General features: G+C 50.4%; 1 protein-coding gene across 1 annotated transcript; it reads left to right on the top strand.

The window, feature by feature from the left end:
- The first annotated feature begins 982 nt into the window (after nt 1-982).
- TNNT2 (troponin T2, cardiac type) lies at nt 983-22,283 on the top strand. Its single transcript, XM_026053201.1, has 19 exons — nt 983-1,022; nt 3,603-3,650; nt 4,639-4,649; nt 4,772-4,789; nt 5,448-5,477; nt 6,377-6,433; nt 7,029-7,056; nt 7,709-7,749; nt 8,301-8,322; nt 9,309-9,369; nt 9,506-9,622; nt 9,985-10,062; nt 10,337-10,447; nt 10,882-10,991; nt 11,842-11,932; nt 12,657-12,697; nt 13,388-13,393; nt 14,019-14,085; nt 22,229-22,283. The coding sequence occupies exons 2-18, from the start codon at nt 3,613-3,615 to the stop codon at nt 14,065-14,067; spliced, it is 909 nt and encodes a 302-aa protein (XP_025908986.1). The 5' UTR covers nt 983-1,022; nt 3,603-3,612; the 3' UTR covers nt 14,068-14,085; nt 22,229-22,283.
- The last annotated feature ends 4,706 nt before the right edge of the window (nt 22,284-26,989 follow it).

Here is a 26,989-nt window from a genome sequence, read left to right as displayed (position 1 = left end):
ACTTTATCCTCCCTCTCAGCTCTCCTCAGGAACCATTTATCCTTCACTGTAGGGACCCAAAGTTACCTGGTTGCTGCCTCTTTGGCTGCCGATCCTGCCTGGGAACACCTGCCGTCAGTGGACACAAGGTGCTCTCTTGAGGCCAGCCCATGAAATGATGCTCAGGTCCTTGTACAGGGACCAGGCCTTGGGCTAGGGCTGGGCCTCCAACAGCCACTGCAGYGTCTAAATTTGGTGTGGGACTCTATTGCTCACCCTAAACCTGAACCTGCTTGTAAGGCTTTGAAGAGGACTGTTTTTCTCCACTATTTTTTTTTTCTAATAAAAAAGAAAAGACTCTTTTAAAGATGCTCCTGATTGATGTGCTTCAGCTTTGGGAAGAGGAAAGGTTTGCCTGCCTTCCTTTGGCAAGGCACAAAGGCAAAATGCCCTTGTGCTGGCGCTTGTGCAGACTGAGCAGTCTGGGTGGACAGACGCGTGTGCCTGGCGGCTCCCAAGAAACCATCCTGGTTGAGCATCCAGCTTGCTGTGACCCATGCGGTTGTGCTAGAGCTTCTTGGGAGCAGCGTGGAGGCTGAGCGAGACCGACTCAGGGCTTAGCTGGTGGTTGGGGCTATGGCAGAGGATCCGGACCTCCACTTGTGGGAGCGCTCMCTTATCAGTGTCCCCAACCCTAGAAAGTGACAGCTGCCTGGTTTGTGTCAGCCCCTCGGGCACTTGCGTATCTTGGGCCGGCGGGTTTAAAATAGCAAATCTCCAAGGCTGCACAATAGCTTGGGCTTATATGGGCTCCTGGGGGGGGAAGGGGGAGCTGTGGAGGGGGCCATGGCTGCGGCTGCCAAAATAGCAGCTCACAAGTGTTGCATTCCTCGCTGGGCGCCGGGCACATTCCTCCCGGCGCTGCCCGGCCGGGGGTGGGCTCTGGAGCCCCCTTAAAGCCTCCTGTTTCCAAAGAGCGCTTCTCAGGCGCCCGCCAGCTTCCACCGGGCTCCGTGGGATCTCGCCTGCATCCCGTGGGAGAGGTAAGGGCGCTGGGGGGAAGCGCGTCTGCTCGTGCCTAGGGATGCTCAGTTGCTGCTGTGGAGGAGCAGGCACTAAACACCTGAGGAGGGTTTGGCTCGTAGCTACCACTGATTCCCCTTGGATGAGCGGCCGTCCTTCTGCCACAAAGGCATTGCCCCGGATGGAGCATCGCTTCCCTCTTTAGTGGGTTTTTGCCTGCAATGAGCTTTTCTCCRTTTGAGTTACCACTGGGTCATGCCAAGGTGGCTGGAATGGATCCCGGCTGCCGCAGTGCTGGGGATCCCTGAGAAAGGTCCCTGTCCCYTGTGCTTTGGGGTGAGATAGGATGGATACGCTGGCCCTTGGTTCCTTGTGAGCCAGGGTGGATTAGAGGCAGGAGATCTGCATGTGTGACCTGACCTGGCCCCGTGGGAGAGCAGTGCAGTGACCTGGAATGCTGGAGGGAATGCTGWGACCCTGGAGATGAAGACCTGGAGGAAAGCAGGGGCCATGAACTGTGCAGGATTCGCTCACCTTAGAGAAGGGAGCAGCCTGCCCCACGCTCACAGAGCAGGGGATTTAGAAGAGGAGGAGGAGGAGATTTGCCCYGTTTAACCCACAGCTGGTAACAGGAGATTACTTGCCATCCATAATGTTTGCTCTGTAACTCTGTAATATACCTGCTCTGCTCTCTTAGCTCCTTCAGAACGAGGTTTCACAGCTTTAACCCAAAGATTTAGCCTGCTTCTAGGGTGGATAAATAATTCTTAAGAGCCACTTTGCAGTATAACATTAGCTTTTCTCATGCATTTCCTTAGCAGTTCTGCTTTTCTCGCTGTTTGTCAGTAATTACTCTGCAGGGATGTATGAAACAGGAAGGGAAGTGTAGAAGTATATTTTCACAAATATGTGTTTGTACTACGCTGGCTTGGAGGAATTCTCCACCCTTGTGCCAGGATCATTTCTAGTCTTGGGCATTTAGGACCAAGGCTGGTCCTAAACCAAACAGACCAAGGTCTGTTGCAGTGAAGGGGAAGTCTGGAATGATGATGGCAAATGCGGATGGAGAACCCAAGGCAGACGAGAACGAGTCCTGACATCATTTGCCTCCAGACAGCGCCGTCTGAGTCATGGCTCTGAAGTGAGGTTTTACAGAGCTCAGTGTGCGAGGCACTCATACTGTAATGCAGCTTTCCCATGCCTGCACATTCCCATTGCGGATTCAGGCAGTCAGCATCTTTAGTAAGTGATCACGAAGCCTGTCCCACCCATCACGAGTAATAAATGCTGAACAGATGTAGCCAGGACCAGTTGCTCCCAGACATCTGATAAGAGGAGATGCGAAGCAGAGCTGCTCAGAGAACAGGTGTTTTAGCACATGGAAGTTATTTCTAGAACTGCCTTAAACTGTCCTGCTGCGTGTCCACTTTGTCTAGGTTTGGCATGAATGTGGGCGATGGTGGGAGTGTGGAGAGGCTTTAACCCGTGCTCAGACATGGGCTGCAGAGCCATAAAACTGGGAGCTGCTGGGAGGGTCGGTCTGCACAGAGCTGGCGATGCAGCATCAGGGGAAGCTGGACAGAGGTGGGATGATGAGCAGATGACGTGTTGGAATCCACCTGAACGTGCTTGCGAAGGACACAGACATTCTGGGAAGAGGAGCATTTCTACCTCTCTGGCTGCACTCCTAAAAACAATTATTAACTCTATTGCTAAATCAGGCGGTGACTGATTCCCACTTTATCTAAATCTAGATAAAGACTTAGCTTTATCAGCTTCTGTTAAATCTGCTTCGGTCACCAGCCCTGTCTCTTTTCCTGGATATTTTGTGATGCTGTTGTAAGGCTGAACCTCATCTTCAATAAATGCCATTCTTGATCCCAAGTCTTTGAAAGAATTAAGCTCTGAGTAGATTCAGGTGTGCCCTTGCTTAAGCCAAAGCCCAGATGGAGTGGAGGAAAGAAGTTTTAAGGTGACTGAGATCTTATTAAAAGCCATATCTGCCATTTCTGTGGCATTTTGTGACTGAGGAGCCTGCAAGGTGCTTTCCAGCCCTTGCAGAAGAGSAAGCAAAGGCATGGGAGGAAGACACAACTAATCCAGTATCCTTCAGCAGCTCAGCATCAGAGACAAGAATAAAGACGCTGCAGCAGAGCAGTGGGCAAGGGCTGCATTGGGAGTCTACTGAGATCTCATGTTGTTGGCTTTTCAGGGCTGTAAATTCGAGATAACAGGGCAAAGCTTTGTATCTCAACCAGGCTACAAATGTAAGAGAAGCAAACTTTGTAATTGGGTTCTTTTCCCCTGCTCTGAGCAATCCCAGCAGCYTGAGGTCACTTTGGGGAGGGTGCTGCGTGTCCTGGACACCACTCCTGACTCCGGAGTTATCAGTGCTATGAAGCTGTGCCTAATCTCCCAGTTCTTATTTGAGTTGAGCTGTGATCCTGGGACGGGAGGGAAGGGAAAGGGGGTTTTATCTCAGCTGAGATACCACAGTCTGGCTGGGGACAGCTTTGGGGAGGCTCCRCGGGACGAGCTGTGTTTGCCCTTATGTCAGCTCCTAACATTCACTCTTCGCAATCTGCCTTGAATTCTGCTAGATAACCAGCCATGTCGGACACCGAAGAGATCGTCGAAGAATATGAAGAGTAAGTGCCGTGTTTTTAAGCACCTTTTCCTGCCTTTCCACAGGGTCGTAGCTCCCCTTGTAGGTGCTATTCACGGTGCATAAGCTCTGGTTTTCACTCCCCCTCAATTTGGGAGCCTTTCCTGTGCCTGCTTGCTCCTCTGCTGAGCTAGTGTGGTGGTTTCCAGCAGGGACAGGGTTGTTTTGCGTTAGGAGCTGTATGAACGCAAAAGCAGCAAGAGAACAATCCACCAAAAGTGAGGTCATCTAAACTGGTGAGACCAAGCTGGGAAAAGGAGCATCATTCTGTTGCTGGTGGGGCTCCTAGTGCCGCCTTAGAGCACCCTGCAAGGAGGTCTGAGTTCGGGAGCAATAAGAACTGCTGGGATGCCAAGCATGAGAGGGCACTGCCTGTGCCATGGGTAGAAGGAGTTCCCCGTTGGAACTGTGTGGCTATAGGAGCCAGCCTGAACAAAGCTCCTCCTATTTCCCATCTTCCAGGTCAAAAAGCAGATCTGAATCCTTGGCTTGTGTCTCAGTGCTCCCACAGCCTCCCATATCTCACCAATGGATCTGTCCCCCATATCTGGTATTGCCTGCGCACATGAAAGCACAGACTGTGCAGCTCACCAAAGGCAGGAAAGGAGCTGGGACTAAGGCAGGACATGGAATATCTTGTGTCTACAGTCCCAGGCCATGGGCACTTGCTCTTCTCAAGTAGTTAATACTGTAAAACAGTGACCAGTGCAGAAGTGTAAATAGGTCAAGCACTTCAGCTCCTAACATCCTAGCCTGCAGGATGGCTKGGGTCTTTCCCTCTCCCTCCATCACTTTACTGCATGGAACACACCAATCTGCTGTATTTCCATTGCCTGCTTCTATGGAATAGGTGGAGCCACTCTTGAGGGAATTCCCAATTCCTTTTTGGACTACCAACTGACATGTGCATCTCATTGCAGCTGATCAATTCAGCTCAGCAGATCAATTTAACTTTGCATCGTGTTTTGCAGGGAACAGGAAGGTAAGAGRATGTGGAGCACCTGCAGTCACGTGGAGGCTGAAACTGTGAAATGATTAGAGCAACTTCAATAACTTACCCCTTCTTTGCCTTCTCTTTCCCCTGCGCACGTGTGCTCTGTGAAGAGGAATATGTTGAAGAAGGTAGGTCTCTCACTGTTGCTTATAAAGACCAAGAGACTATAGCTGTTGGTTCAGTCTTTTGCTTGAGTGTTTTGTGGTGGTAAGTTCTTTGGCTCCAATGGGTAAATCATGACCAGAAAAGGTCAATGAAATGMTCCAGATGGTTCCCAGTGATATTTCAGGTGGAGAACAGCCCAAATATTCTTGGGAGTTCTTTTACCAAAATCCAGATGTGAACAGGGAAGAGGGGGTAGAAACGCAGACTCGTATTTTTGCAGCTCGTTCCTCAATGCAACAGTTTTAGGCTCTACCTAAAACTGGAGCCTCAGCTGAATTTCTGTTAATTATGCTCAAGCATGAACTTCCAACTGCTTCAGCCTGATGAGGAAGCAAACCTTGCTGTGCATTCAGCAGCTCTGGCACTCCAGCTGGGCTATGCATGGGCTGCACTGTGGACCTTGCTGAGCAAAGCTTGTAGTGCTTCAGAGCCCTGCAAGCTGGCCTGGGCTGCTGCACAGCCAAATATCCACCGTGTTAAAAGCAAAAAAAAAAAGCAGCACAAGAGAGAAATCCGTGTAACACTAGACTCTTCATCTCATTAGATACTGTAGTAGACCCCACAGCTTTGTGGCATCTGACTAACCTTTCCACTTATTCCTTTCACTCCTCCCTGGCTGAGAAGAGGAAGAATGGATAGAGGAAGAAGACGGTAGTTATTACACCTTTCTTTATTTCATCTCTCCTTGCTGTTCTAAACTTGTTGTGAATCGTCATGTCCTTTTGCATTTCCCTGGCTGGGAAATGTTTTTCTTTCATTCTTCCACTTCTCCATTCTGCCTTTCCTGCTATGCTGTGCTATGCRTATCTGCTTCTGTTTCTGTGTTTTCTACTTTTCCTCCTTGGAGCTAACGTGCCCATAGCTTGTTTGTCATGCCTTCTTTCTTTCTCTTTCTCTCGGGCTGTGGGACTCCAAATCCTCCAGGGCCTCCCAGACCCCGCGGGTCCCAGCATCACTCTAACTATGATGGAGAGCTCTTGTGAGGATGCTGCTCCCTCCAGTGGAAAAGATGCTCCATCAGCATCATAAATAAGGCAAAGAACAGCTGAAGGCACCTTCCCTAATGCCAGCAGAGCTTGGTTTTTGATGGGTACAGGAGAGCAAGAGGAATAACTCCCACCCTGCCCCATGGTCTAAGGTGGGGAGTATTTTGATTTAGTATCTCTGTATAGTGGGGATTTCTGCAAGAGCAGCCCTGGATGGTGCCTGGTCCTTTCGTTCTGCATTGCCTGAGTGTGTGGCAGTGCAGAGGTGCACCTACAGCAGGAGAGGGAGTCAGGGCTAGCCAGAAGGTGCATCTATAAATAAATAAATAAATAAATTTATGTATATTTCCCTACCTAAGCACACAGACCAGCCCATGAGTATCAGAGTCCTTTCCTTTCTGAACTGTCTTTTTTCTTTTTCTCCTGTGTCTGCCTCCACATCTGAGCCTCTCTCCTGGGTTTGTCCATGGTTGGCTCAATGCAACAGCCTGTCCTGTTACTTGAGCCTGTAGGGAGCCAGAGGGAGCTCCAGCTGTGGGACTCACGCTGCCCGTTGTCCTACAGATCAGGAAGAACAGGTAGAGGAAGTGGAAGAGGAAACAGAAGAAACCAAGGCAGAAGGTGTGTGGTGGCTTCCATGGCTCGGCTGGCTCCAAAAAGCTGCTGCCCTTTGGCAGCTCTCTCTTGTGCTGCAGAGCATGAGTTGAGATGCTCCAATGCTGCTTGTGACGGCAGGTCACAACAGAAAGCTTTGCTTTCCCACTTCTCTGTGGCCGTCCATAAGTGGGAGGCAAAACTGAGCTGCCCTTTCCTTATCCTACCAAATGCTGAGACCTTTGCATGCACAAGCGTGAGGATAACTGTTCTCTGCTGGCTGACTTGTTTCCGAAATATCCAAGTCCAGCACAATGAAGTAGTGCCAAAAAAGAGGTAAGCCTGTTTTAATAAGAGGTCACCTTTGCCTCAAACTGGGAAATCCACTGGTGGATGTGTCTCGTATCCAAAGAGCTCTGGACTTCATGAGACTTCTTTGGGGTAAACTGATTTATCTCATGTATCTTCCAGATCTGAAAAGTCTGGTGGCTCAAGATCAGATCTGCTGTGGAAAACATGGTGGGGAAGGCAGGGTGCTGGGACCCCTTTATGATGGAGAGGGATGTGGTAGATCATGTCTGTGGATGCKCTTACTGTGTTCTCCATATTGCTTTTGAAACAGAACAAGAAGATGAAAATAAGGCACCAGGAGTGGAGAAAGCAGGAGTGGAGAAAGGACCATTTTTGGCCATTTCAGTCCTGATCCCAAACCCACAGGATGTTAGTCCCTTATCATGAGGATTTCCAGGGTCAAATTCATCAGATGGTTTTGGTAGAGAACTTGACGTCAATGCAGCAGAGCTGCCTTGGCCCCTTCTTTTGCCAGTCCTGTAGGGCAACAAGAGGTCTGCAGGAGGCAAGAGTGATTGCTTGGTGCTGCCTACATAAAAAAAAAGAAGGAAAGGGCAATACTCCTACTTTTCCTGCCTGAGTTCTTGCAAGATATCTATTTTCTTTCTGAGGAGTTTTGGGGTGCTCTCAGCCTGTCTGGGGGAAAGCAACATCCATAAGGGATTTGCTTTAGCCTCACCCATCCTGGAGCCCCTCAATGCTTCTGCTCGCACTCCTCGGACCCTGTTGAGGCCAGATCTTCCCTGTCACCTCAGTTTGCAATCCTGGCACCTTGGTCACCTCCTACAGAAACTATAAAGACCCTTTCCAAGGCCCTAGACTCCTTCATGGGCTTTTCAGTGGGAATAAGCATGGGGCAGAGGGGAGCAGGCTGTCTGAACTGCCCTGCTGTCATGCGTGGCCCGGAAGGACATCAGGAATGGTCTTCTGGAGCCCAAACACCATGTTTTCCACAGGTGGAGAGGGGGACAGAGAGCAGGATCCTGGGGAAGGTGAAGTATCCATCCTCATTCCTGGGGGGTGAGGGGAGAAGAGAGTCCCTATACCCATCACCACAGTCCCCTCTTTGGTCTGACACCTCCCCTGGAGGGCAGCAGAAAGAGGAGAGCTCAGTTGGAAGAGGGCTGAAGACAGGCTGGTGGTCACTGCTCCTGCCTGGGGCTGAGCCCCAGCAGATCCCAGGAACACCAGGGTCCCCACTTGTGCTGGGGATCCCAGCAGAGAGACAAGCAAGACTTTGGCGAGCTAGACCATTGCCTCGAGCTGACTCTGCACTCACAGACTGGCTTGCCTGGACTGAGCAGGCACTTGGGATGGGGCCTGTCCATCAAATGGTCTGCAAAATTTCCTAATTTGGGAGAGAGAGTGTGCTCCGAATGCCCCTCACCTCAGTGGGTGTCTTGGCACGTTTCTCAAAGCCGGTGCCTCCACATGTACCTTTCCACAGGAGGGTGATGTGGCACACAGTCTGGGTTGAGGTGTGAAAGCAAATGCCTCTGCTCCACTAATGCTCTCTTTCTCTCCGGTTCCTGTGGTCTTGCAGGTGAAYTGAAGCCAAAGCCCAAGTAAGTGTCGGTGCATTTTCTCAACTTTTAGGTGTGAATTACGAGTTTTCTGGTGCTGGGTTAGAGGCTCTGTGATATACTTAGTACCACTGAGATCTGTAAAGGATATGAGATGTTGAGGCCTCAGAAACACAAAAGTATAGGTAGAAAAATAGAGAGGAACACATGAACAATCAGGACGTATGAAGAGAATCCTGAGAACGGGTTATGACTGGCACTTTTGAAATATTGTATGTGTTTTTTTGAAGAAATCTAGCTGCAATCTGGTTTTGCAGATATAGAAAACTTTTGTGTGCTCCTCCACACCACCTGGGATATATAGTCCTAGGCATGACCAGAGTTTCTCCTTCCCATTACACTCCCAGCCATGGTTGGAGTGGAATGAGGCTTTGCAGCCCCTGCATCTCTGGGATAGGACCACCTGCTTGAAGCAAAGGGATCACAGGCCATTCCCAGGAACCTAAAATACCCTCACAAAGCACCTGGATGCCGTGGTTTGGAGGCAGATCTGACCTCAGCTGTAATCTCACATCTTGGCATTATGTGTGCCCCTACTGAGGGTCTCCTGCTCTCCCTCAATCCATAGGTGATGAAAGGATGGGGACCACTTGTGTGTCCAGTTATGCTGGACCTTACAGTTCCTCCATACTCTTTCAGGTGAGCAAAATGGGTGGCTGCCAGTCCTGAACCCCCTAGCAAGGAGATGTGTCCCACAAACTTGCCTGCTGCTTGCAGAGTTATTCCAGCCATGCAGGCACCTCGGAGTACTTCCCATGAATGGCAGAGGTCTTCCTCCCAGGTTGTCCAGCTGGAAGTGTCCTTCAACTAGCACACTGTACTTTGCTGTCCTCAAAACATGCTCCTTCTGCATCGCTAGTGGCCATGAAGCTCAGAGCTCTGGACTGGCAGCATCAGYGCACAGATGAAAGCCCCATCCTGCCCCAGGCTACCTGGCTCACTGCCTTCCTAATCATCTTTCATTGCAGGCTCTTCATGCCAAACCTGGTGCCCCCTAAAATCCCAGATGGGGAGAGAGTGGATTTTGATGTGAGTAGTACCCCTGAAGCCATCCTATGGGGTGTTCCTCTCTTATCCCTCCTCCTTGTTATGCCCACCAGCTCTTGCACCTTCCAGCAGGYTTTGCTTGTGTGAATGCCACAGTTCCCACTTTCCTTTGGTGCAGGATATCCACCGCAAGCGCATGGAGAAGGACCTAAATGAACTACAGGCCCTCATCGAAGCCCACTTTGAGAGCAGGAAGAAGGAGGAAGAAGAGCTGATGTCCCTCAAAGACAGGATTGTATGTTTGCTGCTCTGTCCCTTTGTTGCTACCCCCTCACCAGTGGGCAAAAAGGTGCTCTTTTCCCCACAGCCTTGACAGCAAGACCTGAGGCATCTTGTGTCCCTGCAAGAGACCTGAAGGCTGAACCAGGTCTTTGTGTCCTAGTACCTGGACATTCCCTTATCTGGCTAGTGAAATGCTGCAGACCTGCCCCAGAGGCACCTTCCATGGTGGACTCCAGTGCATGCACTTCCCCTGGAAGAACTGGGAGCAGGAGACCCGCCCTTGCGGTTCACAAAACACAGCTTYGGGGTCAGAGACATGTTCCAGAGGGTGCAAATTCCCTGGCGTGGCCAGGCCAACGTCCCTTCCTTCCACAGGAACAACGGCGAGCAGAGAGAGCAGAGCAGCAGCGCATTCGCAGCGAGAGGGAGAAGGAGCGCCAAGCCCGCATGGCCGTGAGTTTCTCCCCTGGGGACAGCGCGAATTGATGGCACCCTCTAGTCTGTCTCTGCCCTTCACCAGTCCATGCTGGRGCACGTGGCATGCCCCATCGCTGAGCTGTGGCAGTGCTCCCTGCTTGGCACCTCTGCACATCCAGCCCTGGGCAGCAGCTCCTCCAGCCCAAGCCCTGCCATGGAGCGCAGAGGAGCACAAGCTGTCAGGACGCACAGGACCCCCATCTGTGAGGTCTCTGCCCATCCTCTCCTAATCTRTTTCTAACCCTGGCAGGAAGAGAGAGCTCGCAAAGAGGAAGAGGAGGCCCGGAAGAGGGCTGAAGAGGAAGCCCGGAAGAAGAAAGCGTTCTCCAACATGCTGCATTTTGGAGGCTACATGCAGAAGGTTTTATTCTGTCCCAGGGGTGCTTTGTGTGGAGCTGCTGATGAGGAAGCGCTCAACTGTGGGCTGGTCAGAAGGTCCAATTGAGTTTAGAGCCTCACTTTGCAGATGCCAGCTTAGCCCACRTGTTAGGGGAGTCCAACCTTGTCCCAAGAGATAGGGAAGGGATGAAGAGGGGCAGGAGAAAGCAAGAGTGGGAGGAAAGGAGACTTTTTAAAGGGTCAGATGTGTTATGGAGGGTTACCTTGTTCCTTATTATCAATATTTCCTTGAAGAACTCGTGCTTCTCATGTCCCAGAAGCAGAGGGCACTGGAGGCCAAGCAAGGGATGGGCATTGGGGTAGAGCAAGGGAGGGACAGGAGAAGCTGGGGCAGGGCAGGAGGAGAGGAGGAATGGTTAGGCAGATTTCCTTCCTTGTAATTGCCGATTTCTTCAGACAGAGAAAAAAGGTGGAAAGAAGCAAACAGAGAGGGAGAAGAAGAAGAAGATCCTCAGTGAGCGGCGGAAGCCCCTGAACATTGACCACCTCAGYGAGGACAATCTAAGGTGAGGATAGGGTGCAGGAGGAGCGTTTGCAACAGAAACCCCCTGCTCAAAGTCCCACCACCCGGAGCACTGCCCGGGTCTGYGTGGTCGCACTGGGCTTGTAGTTTGGACTGCAGGTGACGGGCCACAGAAACCCCAAGAGAGGCTGTGAGCACCGCTAGCTCCGCAGGGCCACCACTGGTGCTGACCGTGGTGGCCATCAGAGGGAGCCACGCTCACACGCGTGACACTTGTGCATCCTGATCTCACCCCAGCGCTGCATATGCATGACATTGGCATCATTGGCATTGGTCAACTGCTGCCTGGCTGCTCAAGCAGCCTGCAGAAAGACCCGTACTGGGGGAGGAGGAGAGATGGTTCATGTCATGGAGAGGGTGTCATCCCTGCCCTACCCCCCGCAATAACATCCTATGTGCCATAGAATCGTAGAACTATAGAGTGCTTAAGGTTGGAAGGGACCTCCAGAGGTCATCTAGTGCAACCCCCCTGCACACGCAGGGTCACCTGGAGCATGTGGCACAGGGCTGCGTCCAAGTGGGTTTGGAAGATCTCCAGAGAAGGAGACCTCACAACCTCTCTGGGCAACCTGTTCCAGGGCTCTGTCACCCTCACTGTTAAGAATTTTTTTGTCAAGAAATTGTCAAGAAAAATTCCTGTGGAACTTTTGATGCTTCAATTTGTGGCCGTTTCCTCTAGTCCTATTGTTGGCCACCACTGAAAAGAGTCTGGCCCCATCCTCCTCACTCCCTCTCTTAAGGTATTTATAGACASTGATTAGATCCTCTCTCAGCCTTCTCTTCTTCCCCACTGCCACTTTTTTTTCACTCACAACAATCAGCTCTTCCCACAGAGACAAGGCCAAGGAGCTATGGCAAAGCATCCGTGATCTGGAGGCTGAGAAATTTGACCTGCAGGAAAAGTTCAAGCGGCAGAAATAYGAGGTGAGACACAAAGGCGTCCCTGAGCACCCTTTCCACTCCCATCTATTCCATCTCCTTGCTTTCCCATTTGGGACATGAGGTGGGTTGTTTGGCTCATGATGCTGTCACAGGAAAGAAGGTAGCAAACCGGTAGAGTCACAAAGGCTCCGCACCATCAAGAAGGGAACCACATTGTTCTGTCTTCTGGACATGACCCAGGATCATTCCAAAATTCAACCCCAGCAGTTACCAGGCACATGCCCTGCCATCTGGCAAGGCTGGGCATAAAGCTGGAAAATGCTGGAGGATGTCTGGAAGCCTCGGGGGACAAGAAATGAACGCCCGTCCATCCCTGCCCTATAAAGCTGGGGCTTCCTGCTTGGTAGCCTGGTGGGTTCCAGCTCCTCGGGACACATCCCTCGCACTGTGATGTGTTTCTTGCTGCATTGGTTCACTATATTGCATCTATCTTAAACAGGCAGGTTCCAGTATTCCTGTAGTCTAGTACTCTGGTACTCAGCTCAGAGCTCAGGTCCAGAATCATCCATGACAGTGCCCGAGGCTCCTCCACCTGGCTTGGAACCAGAAGTGGTGAATGGGACTAGTGGCTGCCCCTGCTTAAACCCCTGCAGCCAGACAAGAACTGCTAGGGAAGGGGAAGGGCAGTGGTCCATCTTCACCCAGTGGTGAAACATCTTGGATGAATCAGCCTGGTCCTCACCATCCACCCGTGTTTCTCTTGCAGATCAATGTTCTCCGAAACCGCGTTAGCGATCATCAGAAAGTGTAAGTAACCGGCAAGCCAGGCATCCTTCCTCCCCTCCTCCTGCTCTACTTGTCGCAATTCCCTCCCTGTGTTTCTCCTGGTATCCGTCAGTATCGCAGACTTCCTGCTCTTCTTCCTGCTCCTACACCTGGTGCCATTGACAGCAGCTGCTCATGGACCTGCAGGTCTAGTCCAGCAGCCTTGGTCCGTGCTGCTCTGCTCCCTTTAAGGCCCCCATTGCTTCCGAACTCCATCAGATTCTCCCTCCAGGTCTTGCTAGGGATGAATCACAACCAGAGATCTTTGAATCTCTGCATGAAGCTCTGGGGCAGGGCCTCAGTCTTTTAGAGGACTTGCCAGCCTGCAGCAGTCCTTGTCCTTGCATGGGGGTAGCTCTGCTCAGTAGCTCAGAGAAGACCCTGCAGATCCRATGCACACAGGAAGGGAAATCTCTTGGGATCTGCAAGGAGGGGGAKCCTGTCTCTGTGTCCCTTGCACAGGATTTGGGGACCCTTCATAGCRCTCCCAGGGCAGAGGCTGTTATTTAGCCCCCCCACTCTCAGGAGCACCACACTGGTCCTGCAACCTCATCCTGCCCTTTCCGCTCAGATGAGCTGGGCTTAGCCTGCATTGTGTGCCAGATAGCGGTTTCCCTCTTGCTCACATGGAGTCTCTCTTCTTTTCTGCCCTGACATGGCCTGTTGCTGCAGTAAAGGGTGAGTACAGGCGTTTCATGAGTGCTGTGTCTCACTGCTGAGCTGCATGAGCACGCAGGGCTGAAGGAAGTTAGAAGAGGGCTGAGGGGAGGAGGCAATCCGGGTGAGCGACAGGCAGAGCAGGGTCAGTGCCTCTTGGGATAAAGTGTCTGGCCAGAAATGTTCTTCACCAGACATCTCAGCTACCTCCTCTTCCTCCCTGCTAGCTTTGGTGCAGATCATCTCTTTCCTTGGTGCTGTTAAAGAAGAGTGGTTCAGTGAGCTGTGCCTAACATACTGTCATGGATTCTGGATTGAGAGATTGTGCACTTGCTATTATGTGCTCTGTAGGATCCCTCTAAGGGAGGGGCATGGGAAGGGAATCAGGGATAGTTATAAGCACCTGGTGAAATGCATGAGCCTGCTCCCATGCAGTCCCAAAGCACAGGCCAATCCYAAGGCCTAACCTGAGGAAGATGCTCCTGAAGATCTCTGTCCATGGTGGGCAGTGAGCATCAACCAGAGACAGACCAGCCTGATGAGACCCTTTGCACGGACTCCAGTTCTTCTCAGATGGAGCCCATCTCTTCTCTCCTTTCTTATTCACTAATGCCTTTCTGCACATGCTTTTCTGCTCCCCTTCCAGGTCAAAGGCTGCCCGTGGGAAGACCATGGTGGGTGGCCGGTGGAAATAGATGACTTCAAAGGCAAAGGTGAGGCTTAGCSATGGAAAGACACATTACCTTTTGGCCAGCCAGCCGGTTTCCCTAGATCATGGAGCCCACATCCATCTCTCCCCTGCACAGTACTTACAAGGACCTTGCTGCAGGCGCACCACTGTCTGGGTGGGCAGATCAGGAATGTTTCTCGTTTTCCCCCCACCCAGAAGATGTTGTGTCTGTAAATAAAGAGAATGGTGAGGGGGTGTGGGTGTTGTCTCCATGTTGAAGCTCTGAGAGCAAAGAGGCACCAGTCCTAGCAGCGCTCTGCTGCTCAAGCAAAATTGCAGACCCCCCTCCTGGTGCTGGGGTACGAGGGCATGGGCGGCCACTCGGGTRTCTTGATTATTCAGACTTCCTGAGTAACATGTGCCCTTGCCTTGCAGCCTCTCACACCTTCATTGCTGGGCAGGTTTCCATAACAAGGTCTGATCTACTTTCCCTGTGAGAGTCTGGGGTGATCCTAGTTAGGGCCACTTCTGTTCCYGGTGTATTAGAGACCCCGCACTCTTCTCCACATCAGGGCATGCCCTGTGGAGCAGCATGGCCAGAGGCACGTTCCAGCAAGGCTTTTCCAAGCCCTCTGCTCCCTGGATGATGAGATGATCCCAAAGGGCCTGGGCAGACTTATTTTGCCTCCTCAGAATGTTTCTGACAGCTTATAAGGATGATGTGAGATAACGGAAGGAGCTGTCATGGAGAGACTATCCATGTGTCCTGTCAGGGATGCACATAACCTGCTGCTTTCATCCAGCCGCTGGCAGCTCTGTAGCATATTCCCACACTTAGTGCCCTTGCAAACACGTCTGCTGCCTAATTTAAGTATTGCTGGCACGTAGGTCTGGGCCTGGCCCACTAGAAGATACCAAGGTTGCATGACCCTGTCCTAGTGCAAGGTGTCGGTTTTTGTAGCTCAGCAATGTCAGGCATCAAGGCAAAGTCTAGCTCCCCTCAGAGCAGTAGGGGAGGGAGGGCTTGCAGAATAGTGGTGGTTGAAGCTCTTAAGAAGATTCCCTCTTGCTTCTTGCTGCCCGTCCTCCCCCATCCCAGGTGCAGTGATGGGGCATGCTGCAGCTTTCTCCCTGTTGGATGAGGGCTGATTTTGCTTGCTTCAAGAAGAGCCGTGGTAGAGTGGCAGCAAACCTCWAGGAGACCTCAGCTCCAGGGAGGCAGCAATGGCAGGGAAACCCTCACACCCTACTGGCCTCATCAAAATCCAGCCTGGAGGTATTCACATGAGCCCTTAGTGGACAGAAATGGGGAAGATGGGGTGAATGGCAGTGCCAGGGATACCAAGTCCCAAGAAGCTCCCAAGCTCATGGCCCCAAAGAGAGAGGAGCACTCGCTGAAGAARGGTATGTCTGACCTGCAGAAAGCGCAACTTGGGCTGAATCTTTCCCCTTTTTGGGTGGGCAAAGGCAGGACCTTGCRGATGCGTGGCCACGCCGCGGCACTGCAGCCCTTCTCCCTGCTCCCGGGGCAGAGGCACAGGAGTGTTCCCCGCTTCCCGCAGCACGTCTGGCTCCCGGCCAGCCCGGCTCCGGCTCCGAGCACGCCGGRGCTGGCGCACCTGCGTGCACCTCCCTTCCCAGCGCCTCCCTCCTTAGCCGGTGCTGAGTCAGCGCCCTGCCCCGGGCCCCTTCCTAATCTCTGCTCCTTGTGCAAGCCATCTCCAGGCACAGCAGAGCGCTGCAGGGTGCAGGTAGCCGGCGGGATGCAGAAGAGCCCATTGCATCTCCTTCAGGACGCTAACGGGTGCTGGCGTCTTCCACAGTGCACTTATGGCTGCAGGGTGTTGTGCCAAGGCCTGTGGGTGCAGGGTGCTTCGTGCTGGTGAGCATCTTGGGTGCTGAGATCACAGTGCAGGGAACTAGGGACCTCTAGGGCGCATGTAACCAAAGCACCATGCAGAATCCGGATTGCATCCGTGCAGCCAGTGCAGTGCAGGACATCAGCCTGTGGTGCAGTGCAGGATGCGTCTGCCCACCTCAGATCTGGTAAGGTGCAATGCACCTTGAAGCTGCAGAGGCTTCTGCCAACCTGATGTAGAGATCCTGCTCCYCTGGTCTTTAGCACTGCTGTCACACCAGTTTGGACTGCAGCATTAGAAACCCATGCCCAGGTTCTCAGAGTCATTCCTGCCTTCTGGTCTGTTGATGGAGCTCCAGTGCAGAATCCTCCCTGGCCTACCGTTGTCCCCTGAATGGATGCATGCAAAAGAGGATGCAATTGTTGCACAGAAAGTGATGGTGAAACATTGGCTCCCATGTTTTATTTTGTCTTGATGGTGCTAAACCAAAGCTATGCATAAGGTGGCCTCATGCATTTATCCACCTATAGATTCAGGACCACTCTTGCAGGTTAAAATACATACACATACTGAAGAGCTGTATGTGACACTATTGCTAGAGACAATGCAGACCATGAAAGAGCCTGTTCATGTCTTTGCTAGACTGTGCTAACCAGAGCAGGTTGTGATGCCCAGGACAGCACAGGAGATTTTTGGGTCCAGCTGTTCCTCAGGATTGATGTCCTGTGGCCAACTGGCCAAGTGCRTGAGCCATGAAACCAAGGATACACATGTGCCCAGGCTACCAGCATTACAGTCCATAACATAACTGCAATGATCCATGAGGACTCATGGGATGACGCAGTAGCCTGATGGTCAGGACCTCATGTGCCTTGCTAAGGGCTACCATAGGGACCAGCCCTATGCAGCTGGAGAATCCATACAGGATGAAAGATACTGCCATACCCACCTTGGAGACACTGGAGCAACACCTCCACTCATCTTGCACAGCACTGAGTTTGAGGTGGCCCTGATGCCTCATCAGTGTGAGCAAGAGCAGCATGCAGAGCAGTGGTGGGAAGGGACAGCAGACAGGACTATGTTGGAGGACATATCACGGAGGCAGCAGGGCTTATCCCATCTTTTCCCTGTGCCTTCCAGCAMATTAAAGGGCAGCACAGCTCCTTTTTGCTTAGAGTTTGAGCTGAGGTCAAATGCTAGGCAAAAACTACTGAAAAGAGAGCAATCGTTGACAATTGATTTTTGTTTTGTGTAGATCAAGAATGGCAACAAGATATATCTTAAGAGAGAGAGAGAAAGGATATGAGCGCTGAATTTGAAGCACTTTCCAACCTGGAGCTCTGATCTCCAGAGTGCCAGGCCAGTATGTGGTTATGAGATGGCCCTTCTCAATGCATTCTCCTRTATGGCAGGTCCATTTGTAAGCATCTGACATAGCCAAGCTTTTTATGCTTACTTTCAAATTCTTTGTAAAACTGTAAATTAACCTGTAAGCCCTATAAATAACTGCCTATAGTAGCTAAATCATAGGTATCAATTTATCTCCTTTAATTGTTTAAAGTTGTCATGGTTTATGTTGATTCCACGTGTGCATTGACTCATCAATTCGATCTTTAATGCACTGTAGGCACACAGTGACCCATGTTCATAAGGCAAGTCCCGCTGACAAAGCAGGCAGCAACGATCTGGGATGGAAAGGAGGAGGCTTTAGCTGTTGTCTGGAAGTTGCACTTTATTGGCTCTTTGTGGAAGGAAAATAAGCTTTCTGGTGATGTCTGAGTCACTGCTTTTGCATGTGCGCTCATGCCCGGGTTTCAGTTGAAGTCCCAGATGTGAGCTACGCTCTGCTGTGATGCAGGGGAGCAGTGGAGCAATCCCTGGCAGGAGCACTGAGATGCTGAGCTGTCACGAGCCCTGGGGTCAGCCCTGGGATCCCCAAGGTCCCAGCTGGCCATGAAGGGGGTGCCATGTCGCATCTCCTGACCTGGAGGGATACCGAGCACCAAAGCTCCTGTGATGGTCTGCAGCAGCAGCAGTCCCTCCAGCTGAGGCTCTGGCAGTCACGGGCAGGAGCAAGGGGTGCTCAGGAATGAGGGATATGTGGAGAAGAGAGAGGTCTCTGGATGTCACTTCTGTGGCTTTGGAAGCCACCGAGGAAGGACTTCACTAGGCTCCCATGTGCAGATAARCCAGAAACAGATGCAAAATAGGCAAAGCACCTCCACACTCCCGGCTTGCAGGCATGTTTAAATACACAATAATGCCAGCTCTCGTAAAGCACGCAGAGCTGTGAGCTCCCTTGCAGAGATGCACAGACACAAATATGCACACATGGACATGCAGAGACCCAGRTGTGATCCCGCACATCCACGTGCAGCACAGTCACATGCCCTGCATGCACACACATGTGGAGATGTYGCCGTGCCAGCTCCTGTGATGGGCCTCCTCTGAGGAAGATCTCTGCTCGCAGYACTGAGTTTTAGTTGTCTTCTTTTAGATGACCACAAATGCATTTAGCAAGGGATGCGGTTTTGTTCCCCAGCCAAAATGCAGTCCCAATGCACACCATGTTCTTACCGCAGGGACCCGGCACATGATATCTCTGCCCTTCCAGATAAGCTCTACTTTGGCTTTGGGTTTGCTGGAGTGGCAGAAAATGGAAATGTATGTTGAAAACGAAATGTGAACTTTTAAATCTTTGTCTTTGGACCTGGCATGACCTGGCACTGGGAAAATTCCTATTGTGAAGCAATTATCTTCATTTTTTTCTGCTAAAAGTGAAATAAAAGGCACTGACACAGAAGGGGATGAGCAGGAAGCAATGAAACACGTGGTGTTATATCTAGCAGCTCTTTCTCAGTCATGCATCTCATCTAGACTAAGATGGACATTCGTGGCAGGCTGGATGAACCATGCTGTGCAAGCTCCTATAGAAGTAGAAGCGCAAGTCTCACTGAYGGACAGATCCAGAGTCTGGGAGAATAACTCCGTATTTTACCTTCACAGAACACTTTATTTTTATTTAGCATATTCATATCACCCACACAATTCAAGAGGAAATGACTACTGATGTACTAAAGCCTACACACTCTTAGTGGTCCTATGTCTCTAAAGGCACTGCTGGAACAACTTTTCCTCTCCAAACAAATGATGCCTAAAACTCAGATCCAAAGTGCTTGGAAATGTGGGCTCTGCTTTTCTATCTTGCTGTGACAATATGTCCCTTTAATACACAGGCAGCTGGTCTCCTGAGGGGTCTCCAAGAGCAGCACGAGATGCCCAGGRCTACTGGCCCCTGCCTTACACACCATCATGCCGGCCCGAATCTCTGCCCRCTAGAGCACCAGCCTGACCTTTGTGGCTCCCTGGGTTAGGGCTGATGAACCATTGAATCTTGATGCTGCTGAGCACTTGGCACTTGATCCACCAAGGAGATGTCTTTCTTCCTGGCTTGCCTCCAAGGCTAAGCCTTAGCTAAAGGACATGGAGGGAAGAGCAGCAACTGAAGGCAATGCATCCCTTCTCTAATACCTTAGTGGTTGCAGCACTCACGAGTGATATGGAAGGTTCAAGCTCCAATCTCTGCTCAGCCTGATGTGAGCACGGCTTTGCACTCTGTTTTTTAACCCCAGCTGAGCTGCAACCTCCTGTACTGTCTTTGTCTTAGCTTGACTTATAATTTCCTTTCTCTGCCCAACAGCTGCTGTGCTAGATTGTGGCACAATGCAGATCTTCAAGTTCTTCTATTCGTGTTGCTTCTTCGGTCTCAGAATCCTTGTGAGCCACTCGAACGTTTTGCCTGCGCATGTAAATAAACACAGTGGTGCCTTCCCAGAGCAATAAATCAAACTTGGCTGTTATTGCAAAGACAAAACACTTTGATCTAGAGAAAGACTTTGATTTTTTGATTAGGAACCAAATGTTCCCTTGATTAGCTGTAGAAATAGAGGAATAATTGTAATGGTTGAGGTAGTATTTCAGGGCCATACTGCTAAAGMTCTGGCATTACTCTAATTGTGCATTAACTCTATGACATGCCATGAAATAAAACAGGCAGAAAACAAAATTCCGATAATTTTTTCAGCTCTCCAGTTCTGCCAGTTTTCTGGAACAAGRTATTTTTGAAATGTAAAGCTTGGTTTTGCAAGTGTTTTCCGCCTCTGAGTTTTTGTCCAAGAGAGTGATTTGAACTCTTTGAAAGAAGTGTAGACAGAATCACCCTGGCAGAAGCTAAGAAGGAAGAGCAGAGGTCTCAAAATGGCAGGATAAAGCCACGGACTTGAGGTCCTGGCTGGATAACACAGTGTGGCAAGATGGGAATTTCTCCTGTGCACCTGATTATTTGCCAGCTGAGACAATTAGCACTTCAAGTTCCTGAGCCTTGTGATTAACTGCAGCCATCCAAACATCATCATTGCACAAATTAACTAAAGGACTCTGGAAATTGTTGGCATTTCTTGGCAGCTATGGAAAAGTCACAATTGCTCAGCCTGAAGGCCCTTGGGCTAAGGACATGCCAATCTACCGACAGCTCCACGCATGCAAACCAATAAACAACYCAGAAAGAAGCACTTCTCTTTTTGGCACGGAGGAGAAACAACGTGAAATTGCTCAAAGCCTCTGTGCATGAGGAGCTCACAGGGAGCAACCACTCTCTGCTGCTAACACCAGCTGTGGATCGCTCCGTGAAGACATGGCACGCGGGACAGAGATTTTGGAAATCTGTCCCCTTGTTCTGYGACCTATAAGGCTGGCCTCAGAGGTACAAGGGTTATAACCACAGATAAAGGTTGCTTTAAGGCACTTGAATCCTTGATTTGCAGTTTTAACTCAGTCTCCCTAATGGTTAGAGAAGCCAGGGGACATCTAAGTGCTAAGTGCTTCATCCCAGGGTCCTCTCCAGCTTGCATGTGGATGGATGTCTAAGCTAGTGAGAAGGAATGGAGGTTGTACCTAAAATGTCAGTCTCCTTGGGCCTGAGATGTCACGAGGTGAGGACTTGCATCTCTGAAATGTCTCGTGATGAGAAAACAAGATGGAAACCAAATTCCCAGAGTACAGTTTACCTTCCTCACCAGCCCACCACAACCAAAGGCCATGATTTTCTGGGCAACTGGGGTTTAATTTGAGTTCTAATTTAGAGATTCAGATTCATATCTCACAGGCAGGCAAGGGATGTTTCCTGTTGGAAATACATGCAGATAGGCAGGAGTTTCCAAGACAACATTCTTCGCTGTCTTAATTCTATTTAAGGCTTTTTGTAGGGATCRGTCTCTGAGTTCATCAAGCTATCGACCAGACCAATGCTGGCATCTCCATTTTGCTCAGATAAATGTGAGCCACGTTTGCAAAGAAACCTAATGACCCTCAAGAAAAAATGTATTCTTGTGGAAGTTTAATTATTTGCCCAAAGGAAGGAGACTGAGAGCTGGGACTTGAACTTAACTACTCAATGTGGTGATACAGCTCCAAGGCAATAGGATAGGTAGCKCCCAAGGTTGCATCAGGAGCAATAATCCTCCATGAACAGACCCTGCTGTAGTATGTTCTTTCTAAGTCATAGTCTTGGAACCTTGGAAAAAAAGGCGTTTTGCAAATAATGACTCCCCATGCAGATAGTTGAGGGGCGTGTGTCCCTGTTTTATGGAGCGTTGCAGAGGTGCGATGCTCTGGGACTGTTAGCTCAGCAGCTTGAGCTCACATTAAGTGCACACACACATATATTAAAAGAAGGAAGCCGCACTGTTGGTTTTGGGGCATTCCGGCTGAGGTGGTGTCCTTTTGAAGTCCGTGGGGTTTCTCCCAGGCTGGGTCCATCTGTGCTTCTCACACTCATGGAATGTGGCCTCAGCTCGGTGTGACCAGTTAGGCCAGTAAACAGATCTTCCTACAAAATGAATTTTTACTGAAATCTGCRAAGACCTGTTGCAAGCAGATTGACTCACATGGTTTCTCAGCTCTTAGTCATGAGCTTCTTCTCTGGACAGTTAATTAGTTTGTTCTTATAGAGTGCTTTGAAGATGCAAAGCAGGCTGGGAGAGTGCAGAGTTATTAGCTCATTATCTGTAATCTTTTTTTTTTTTTTTTTGTGACAGAGCAATAAAATCTAGGTTCAGCCTAAGATGCTTAACAGCACTCAAAAAATTGAATTGTCCACACACCCAGTTCTGTCCCTATTTCGGCAGAGCTCTTGGCCAATGCAATTGTGTTGTACTCAACATCACCTAATGCTAGCACTCCTTAACTCCAACCAGGTAGAATAAAGTGGCTTGAYGTAAATATATATGTAACTGGCAGTCACTCTATGATTTACTCTTACCCTGACAGAACACCTGAAAAGTACATCAGCATGAACTGGAATTTGGACCATTAATTTCAGTTGGCCTCCTGATAGTTGGATGGGAAAGGAAAGAATGAGAGCGTTTTGGCTTTCTTTTTTTTTTGATTGACACCATCATACGGGTCTATTGGGAGTCAAGTTCAGGAGAACCTGGAAGCTTTATAAATGGATTTGGAGCCCAAAGGTTATGTGTAAGATGAATTTGAATCTGTCTGTGCAAAGCACCTCGTGTGTCTGGTTGTGTTCAAAGAGAATAAATAATATTAAAAATGTTATTTTTGTGTCTGCACAAGTCATGCGGGCCAGACAACGGTCATGCCCCGTGGAGCACAGTGCATGCAATAGCTGTGTCTACATGTCAGTGGTTGTGTATCTGCCAGTTTGCCAGAGGTATCTTGCCAGAGGCATTTGGAAAGAGATGCAGCCTACTGCAAGGAATTGCACCTTCATAATTGGGTGCCTGAGGTCTCTGGGCCCTTTGGCCCCATTTTAATGGCCCCACGTGCACATCCARCAGCATGCTGAGTGCAAGAGACCCCTATTAAGTGTAACTATCCACATGCTTTTGAGGGAATAGTGGCATCCAGGTCGACCTGCCTGCTCTGCAGACCTCCAGCCTCAGACTCCAGCTTGAACTGAATGTCCTTCAGCTGTATTAAAACCAAGCTTCCCTGCAAGCCCTGCAAACTGTGTGATGGAGAGGGCTGGTCTTTATGGGCAGCCAAGAGCCAACAACCACGGTTCACGGTCAACTTGTATTTGTGGTCTGTGTCTGGACATTCTGCTGCCTCTCCACAGCACCTGAGGGTGGGGAGAAGCAGCAATAGCAGCTCATCTCCTTCCACACTGTCTTCAGTCTGGACTGAAGACCAGTATGACCAAGGTATGACCAGTATGGACCAGTATGACCAAGGGGGACATATGACCAAGGGGTCCATGCCTCTCCTCCTGTTCCTCCTACCAGGATGAAGATGGAAGTGATCCATTTCTTCTCCAAGTGCCAGCTGATGTGGGGAGCAGAGCCTCAGATGTCATTTCTGGGGGTTGTCCTGCAACACTGGCAGGAGCAGCAAGTGGTCCCACTTCAGATCAGAGCCCTTGAGAAGGTGTAACTCCACACAGCGGACTTGCCTTTCCACACCAAGCTCTATTTGACCCTTCCTAGGGCAAAGACGAGCAGTTAGCTACTTGTCCATGAGTAATAGTGASTGCTCATCCCATTCCCTTTCTGCCTGCTCAAAACCTGCCAGTCAATGTCAGTCTTCGACGCTCTGAGTGCTGGAGGAGAAAGCTCCATCAGGGCTCGTTATTTCATTCATTTCCACACCGGCTAATTCAGCACATGGCTTCATTCTTAGCTGCATCTTCCTGGATGCAGCTCCTGGGCGCCCGAATCGGTTCCGAAGGGATGCAAAGGGCTCGGGAAGAGAAAGGGTTCTTGGGAAGAGCCCTTTCCTGGGGTGCCTCTGCAAGCGGCTCCTGCCGTGCACAGCAAGGTGGGGCTCTGACTCACCCGCGCTGGGTGCCGGCGCCGCCGCTTTCCCACGGTGCAGTAACGGCGCGAGGTTCCGGAGAGGCGYTGGGCGTGGGACCCGCTCCCGCACCGGAGGAGTCATTGCTTTGGATGGCACAAACACTTGCCCGTGCCACCGCCTCCCTCACCCCTTCCCCGAGCTCTGTACCCCTCTGTTTTCACCACTTTCTCGGAGGAAATCTTTTCTACCTGGCTGCTAGCAGGAAAAAAAAGAAAGGGAGAAAAAACCCCAAACCCTCCAGTTTGTGGGACAGACACAACTGGTTTCCCATAGTGCAGAGAGAAATAACAAGATGCATTCAGGAGGTGGCCTGCCACATGGGAAATCCTGAGTCTCACTGCCATCCTTCCCGCGGTCCCTCCGTGCTATCAGGGCATCACATTTACCTCCTTGTGTCTCCTCTCCAGTGAAAGGAAGCACCAGTCCTTTTTTTCTCATGGGTAGAATGTGCTATAGAAAAACTCAGAATGGGACTTAAAGACATTCGCATAATCTCTGATTTTTTTTCCTTCACATTTTGAGCATGTGTTTTTTTCAGCCCTGCTGACATGAGACTGATTTTCCTGTTCTGCCGGGACAGATCCTTGTTGATTGAAGCAGGAGTTACTTGTCCTGTGAGATTAAGAGGCTTCCTGGGGAAAGAATAGAAAACATAAGAAAGAAAACAATAAGAAGATGCACAAACCTTCTCTTCACTGTACGGTTCCCAATCTGGGTCATCTATGAGACTGAAACTTGGCCTCAGGACTCAAAAGCAGTTATTACCTGAGCTCCAATCTGTTAGGTGAGAACTTGCAGCACACTTGTGAGGCTTTTCATGACGAGAGGCAGTAGAGATAGGAGGGAGGAACTCCGTGTTTCTGGGAAAGTATTTGGTTYTTATATTGCCAGGAACTTCCAATAGTGTTATCCTTTCCTGAAGTTTCTGCCTACTTTTCTTCCGTTGTGTTGCCGTGTGAAGTCGGACATGCCTGTGCAACATCAGGTGTATTGCTGCTGCTCTAGCTCGGGCTATTTTAACTCGCTTCCTCCCCATTTTCAGAAGTGCAGACGACCGCGCAAGGCAGAGGGGAGAAACGGGCTTGTGCAGGTCTCCTGCGAGCTCCGCGTGTCAGGCGGCAGCGTTGCGCTCTGGAGCCATTGCAGAAGCCAGACTTGCTTGGATCTGGCCATCGCTCATGTTTAGAATGCCTGAGATCCCAACCAAGACCTGCAACACCGGCCAGTGTGTTAACAGATCTACTGCTTAAAAATTATGGTCAGCAATTCTCTGTTCCCAGTGCAACCYTGGTGGACCCTGCAAAGTTCCTGCAATGCTTTTACCAATGCTGGCTTCCTCCCTTGGCCCTGCTGGGCTCAGATGCTGGAAGCACAAAGGGATTTTTTCTCCCACAAAGCATGGAGAGCATGCAGATGAGCGGGAATGAGGTAGTAATTATGCACTCATCCAAACCCCTCTTGCCTGCCTTYCACATGAGACAACCAAATTCCAGAGAGCTGGTAAAGGCAGCTGGAAATGAAGTCATATTAGGGTTCAGTTAGATGATTGGAAGTTACTAAGTTTGGGTATCTGACAGTGGGGCCAAGCCCTGACATACTKCATGTGGTGTTTCCTGAACCAGAGAGATGTTGCCGGCAAAGGACTTCTAGGCATCCTTGCTCTAGCCACCCTGATGGGGAAAAAGATGCTGTGAAGACTGTAGGGCTGTGATATTCTTCCTACACCTCCATAATACAAAGCAGAGACCTCCTGGTATTATCTGAAAGACATGTGGTCCTGTGTTTGGGATGCTTCACGGGGTTCCTTCAAAAGACTTTCATGTGACATGCCATAAGAAACAAAGGCATGCTTGGAAAACATGAGGACAATGTTGGGTAGGTAACAATTTCCTTGTTAGATGAGATTCAATCTACTAGGACCTAACTGTGAGATGCGAGTTGTACAATAGAGGAGCATAAAGTCATGCACATTATGGGAAAAGGTAAATAGGGAATGAGTCACTGTGTGTGCCTTGCACGTGAGCATCGTGCTTTCCTCCGGTCCAAGCCCCCAGCTCCCGTGGTGGAGATGCCCTGGGGTGTGTGTGGGTGCACAAGYGCTGTGGGGGCATGATGTGAGTGCCGTGTATATGCTCAAGCTCTTGCACGCACAAGAACTCAAGCTCTTGCAAGCTCTCTCMCATGCACATGCCTTGGTTTGGGGGCACAGGTTTGGGGTATGGGCTGCCACGTGACCTCCAGGAGTGTGTCGTGTGGGGCTTACTTTGGGTCTCCTAAGGTGCTGGGTTGTGAGACTGSGATTCCACGGTGGTGCTGCTGCTTGGAATGATCTCACCCAAGGAGTGGGAAACCGAGACAGAGGAAACACACCTCGTGTGTCCCAGCACGSGGTGGTGGTGCTGGGAGGCTCTCACTGCTGCCAGGGTGACTGGYGGGGGCTCCGTGTGCTTTAGGGAGGCACTGCAGTGTGGTCTCTGTGCAGGGAAATAAGGTCAAACTGGAAACTTCTTGGCGGTGAAGTGGTTGGTCCCTCCCCTACATCTGGAGGTGCCTGGGATCTGTGGCAGCAGTATCCCATGGGCCTGAACATAGGCAGTGGGTCTGTGCTGAGGGCATCACAGGGAATAATAAAAGACTCAGAAGAGACACCACAGAAGAGAGGGATGTGGCAGTAGGGGATATTCCCGTGCTCTGCTTTTTGTTCATTACAATTCAGGCTGCCTGGAAGGGCACAAAATTCATGGGGGGTGAGGAAGCAGGAAGCATGACTGAACAAGCCGCAGGTCTTAGGAAAAAGAATCTGCCCAGGTGAGCAGAGCTAATGAGCACGTTTTAACTAGATGAACTGGGTGGTTCATAAGCAAAAATGTGACTTACAGTGGGGAATCTTATCTCAGGAGATGGTTTCCTCAGGGAGCTCCGCGCTACAGTGATCAGTGCGTGACCTTGTGCTGCTCAGTAGTGCCATCAGTGCCTTAGAAGGACAGATATCATCACCGCTGATAGTGCTTAGGGGTTATGCGTGCCTGTAGACTGACAGCCCATGAGATGGACAAGACAATGTAATAGAAATGTGTCACTTAGGAAGGTAATCCCTTCAAACAAGATGCGCTGGAATACCGTGAAATACGGAAGAGGAGAGACACCTTTGATCAAAGGTCGCCAGTCAGACRTACAGGGCCTAGAACCTGCCTTGTGAGAGGGGGACCTGGA

This window comes from Nothoprocta perdicaria, unplaced genomic scaffold (genome assembly GCF_003342845.1).
Source record: "Nothoprocta perdicaria isolate Ctin4 unplaced genomic scaffold, notPer1 scaffold_97, whole genome shotgun sequence".
NCBI classification, from domain to species: Eukaryota; Metazoa; Chordata; class Aves; order Tinamiformes; family Tinamidae; genus Nothoprocta; species Nothoprocta perdicaria.
Note: the sequence above shows the minus strand (reverse complement) of the source record. Positions and strands in the feature narration are given on the sequence as shown.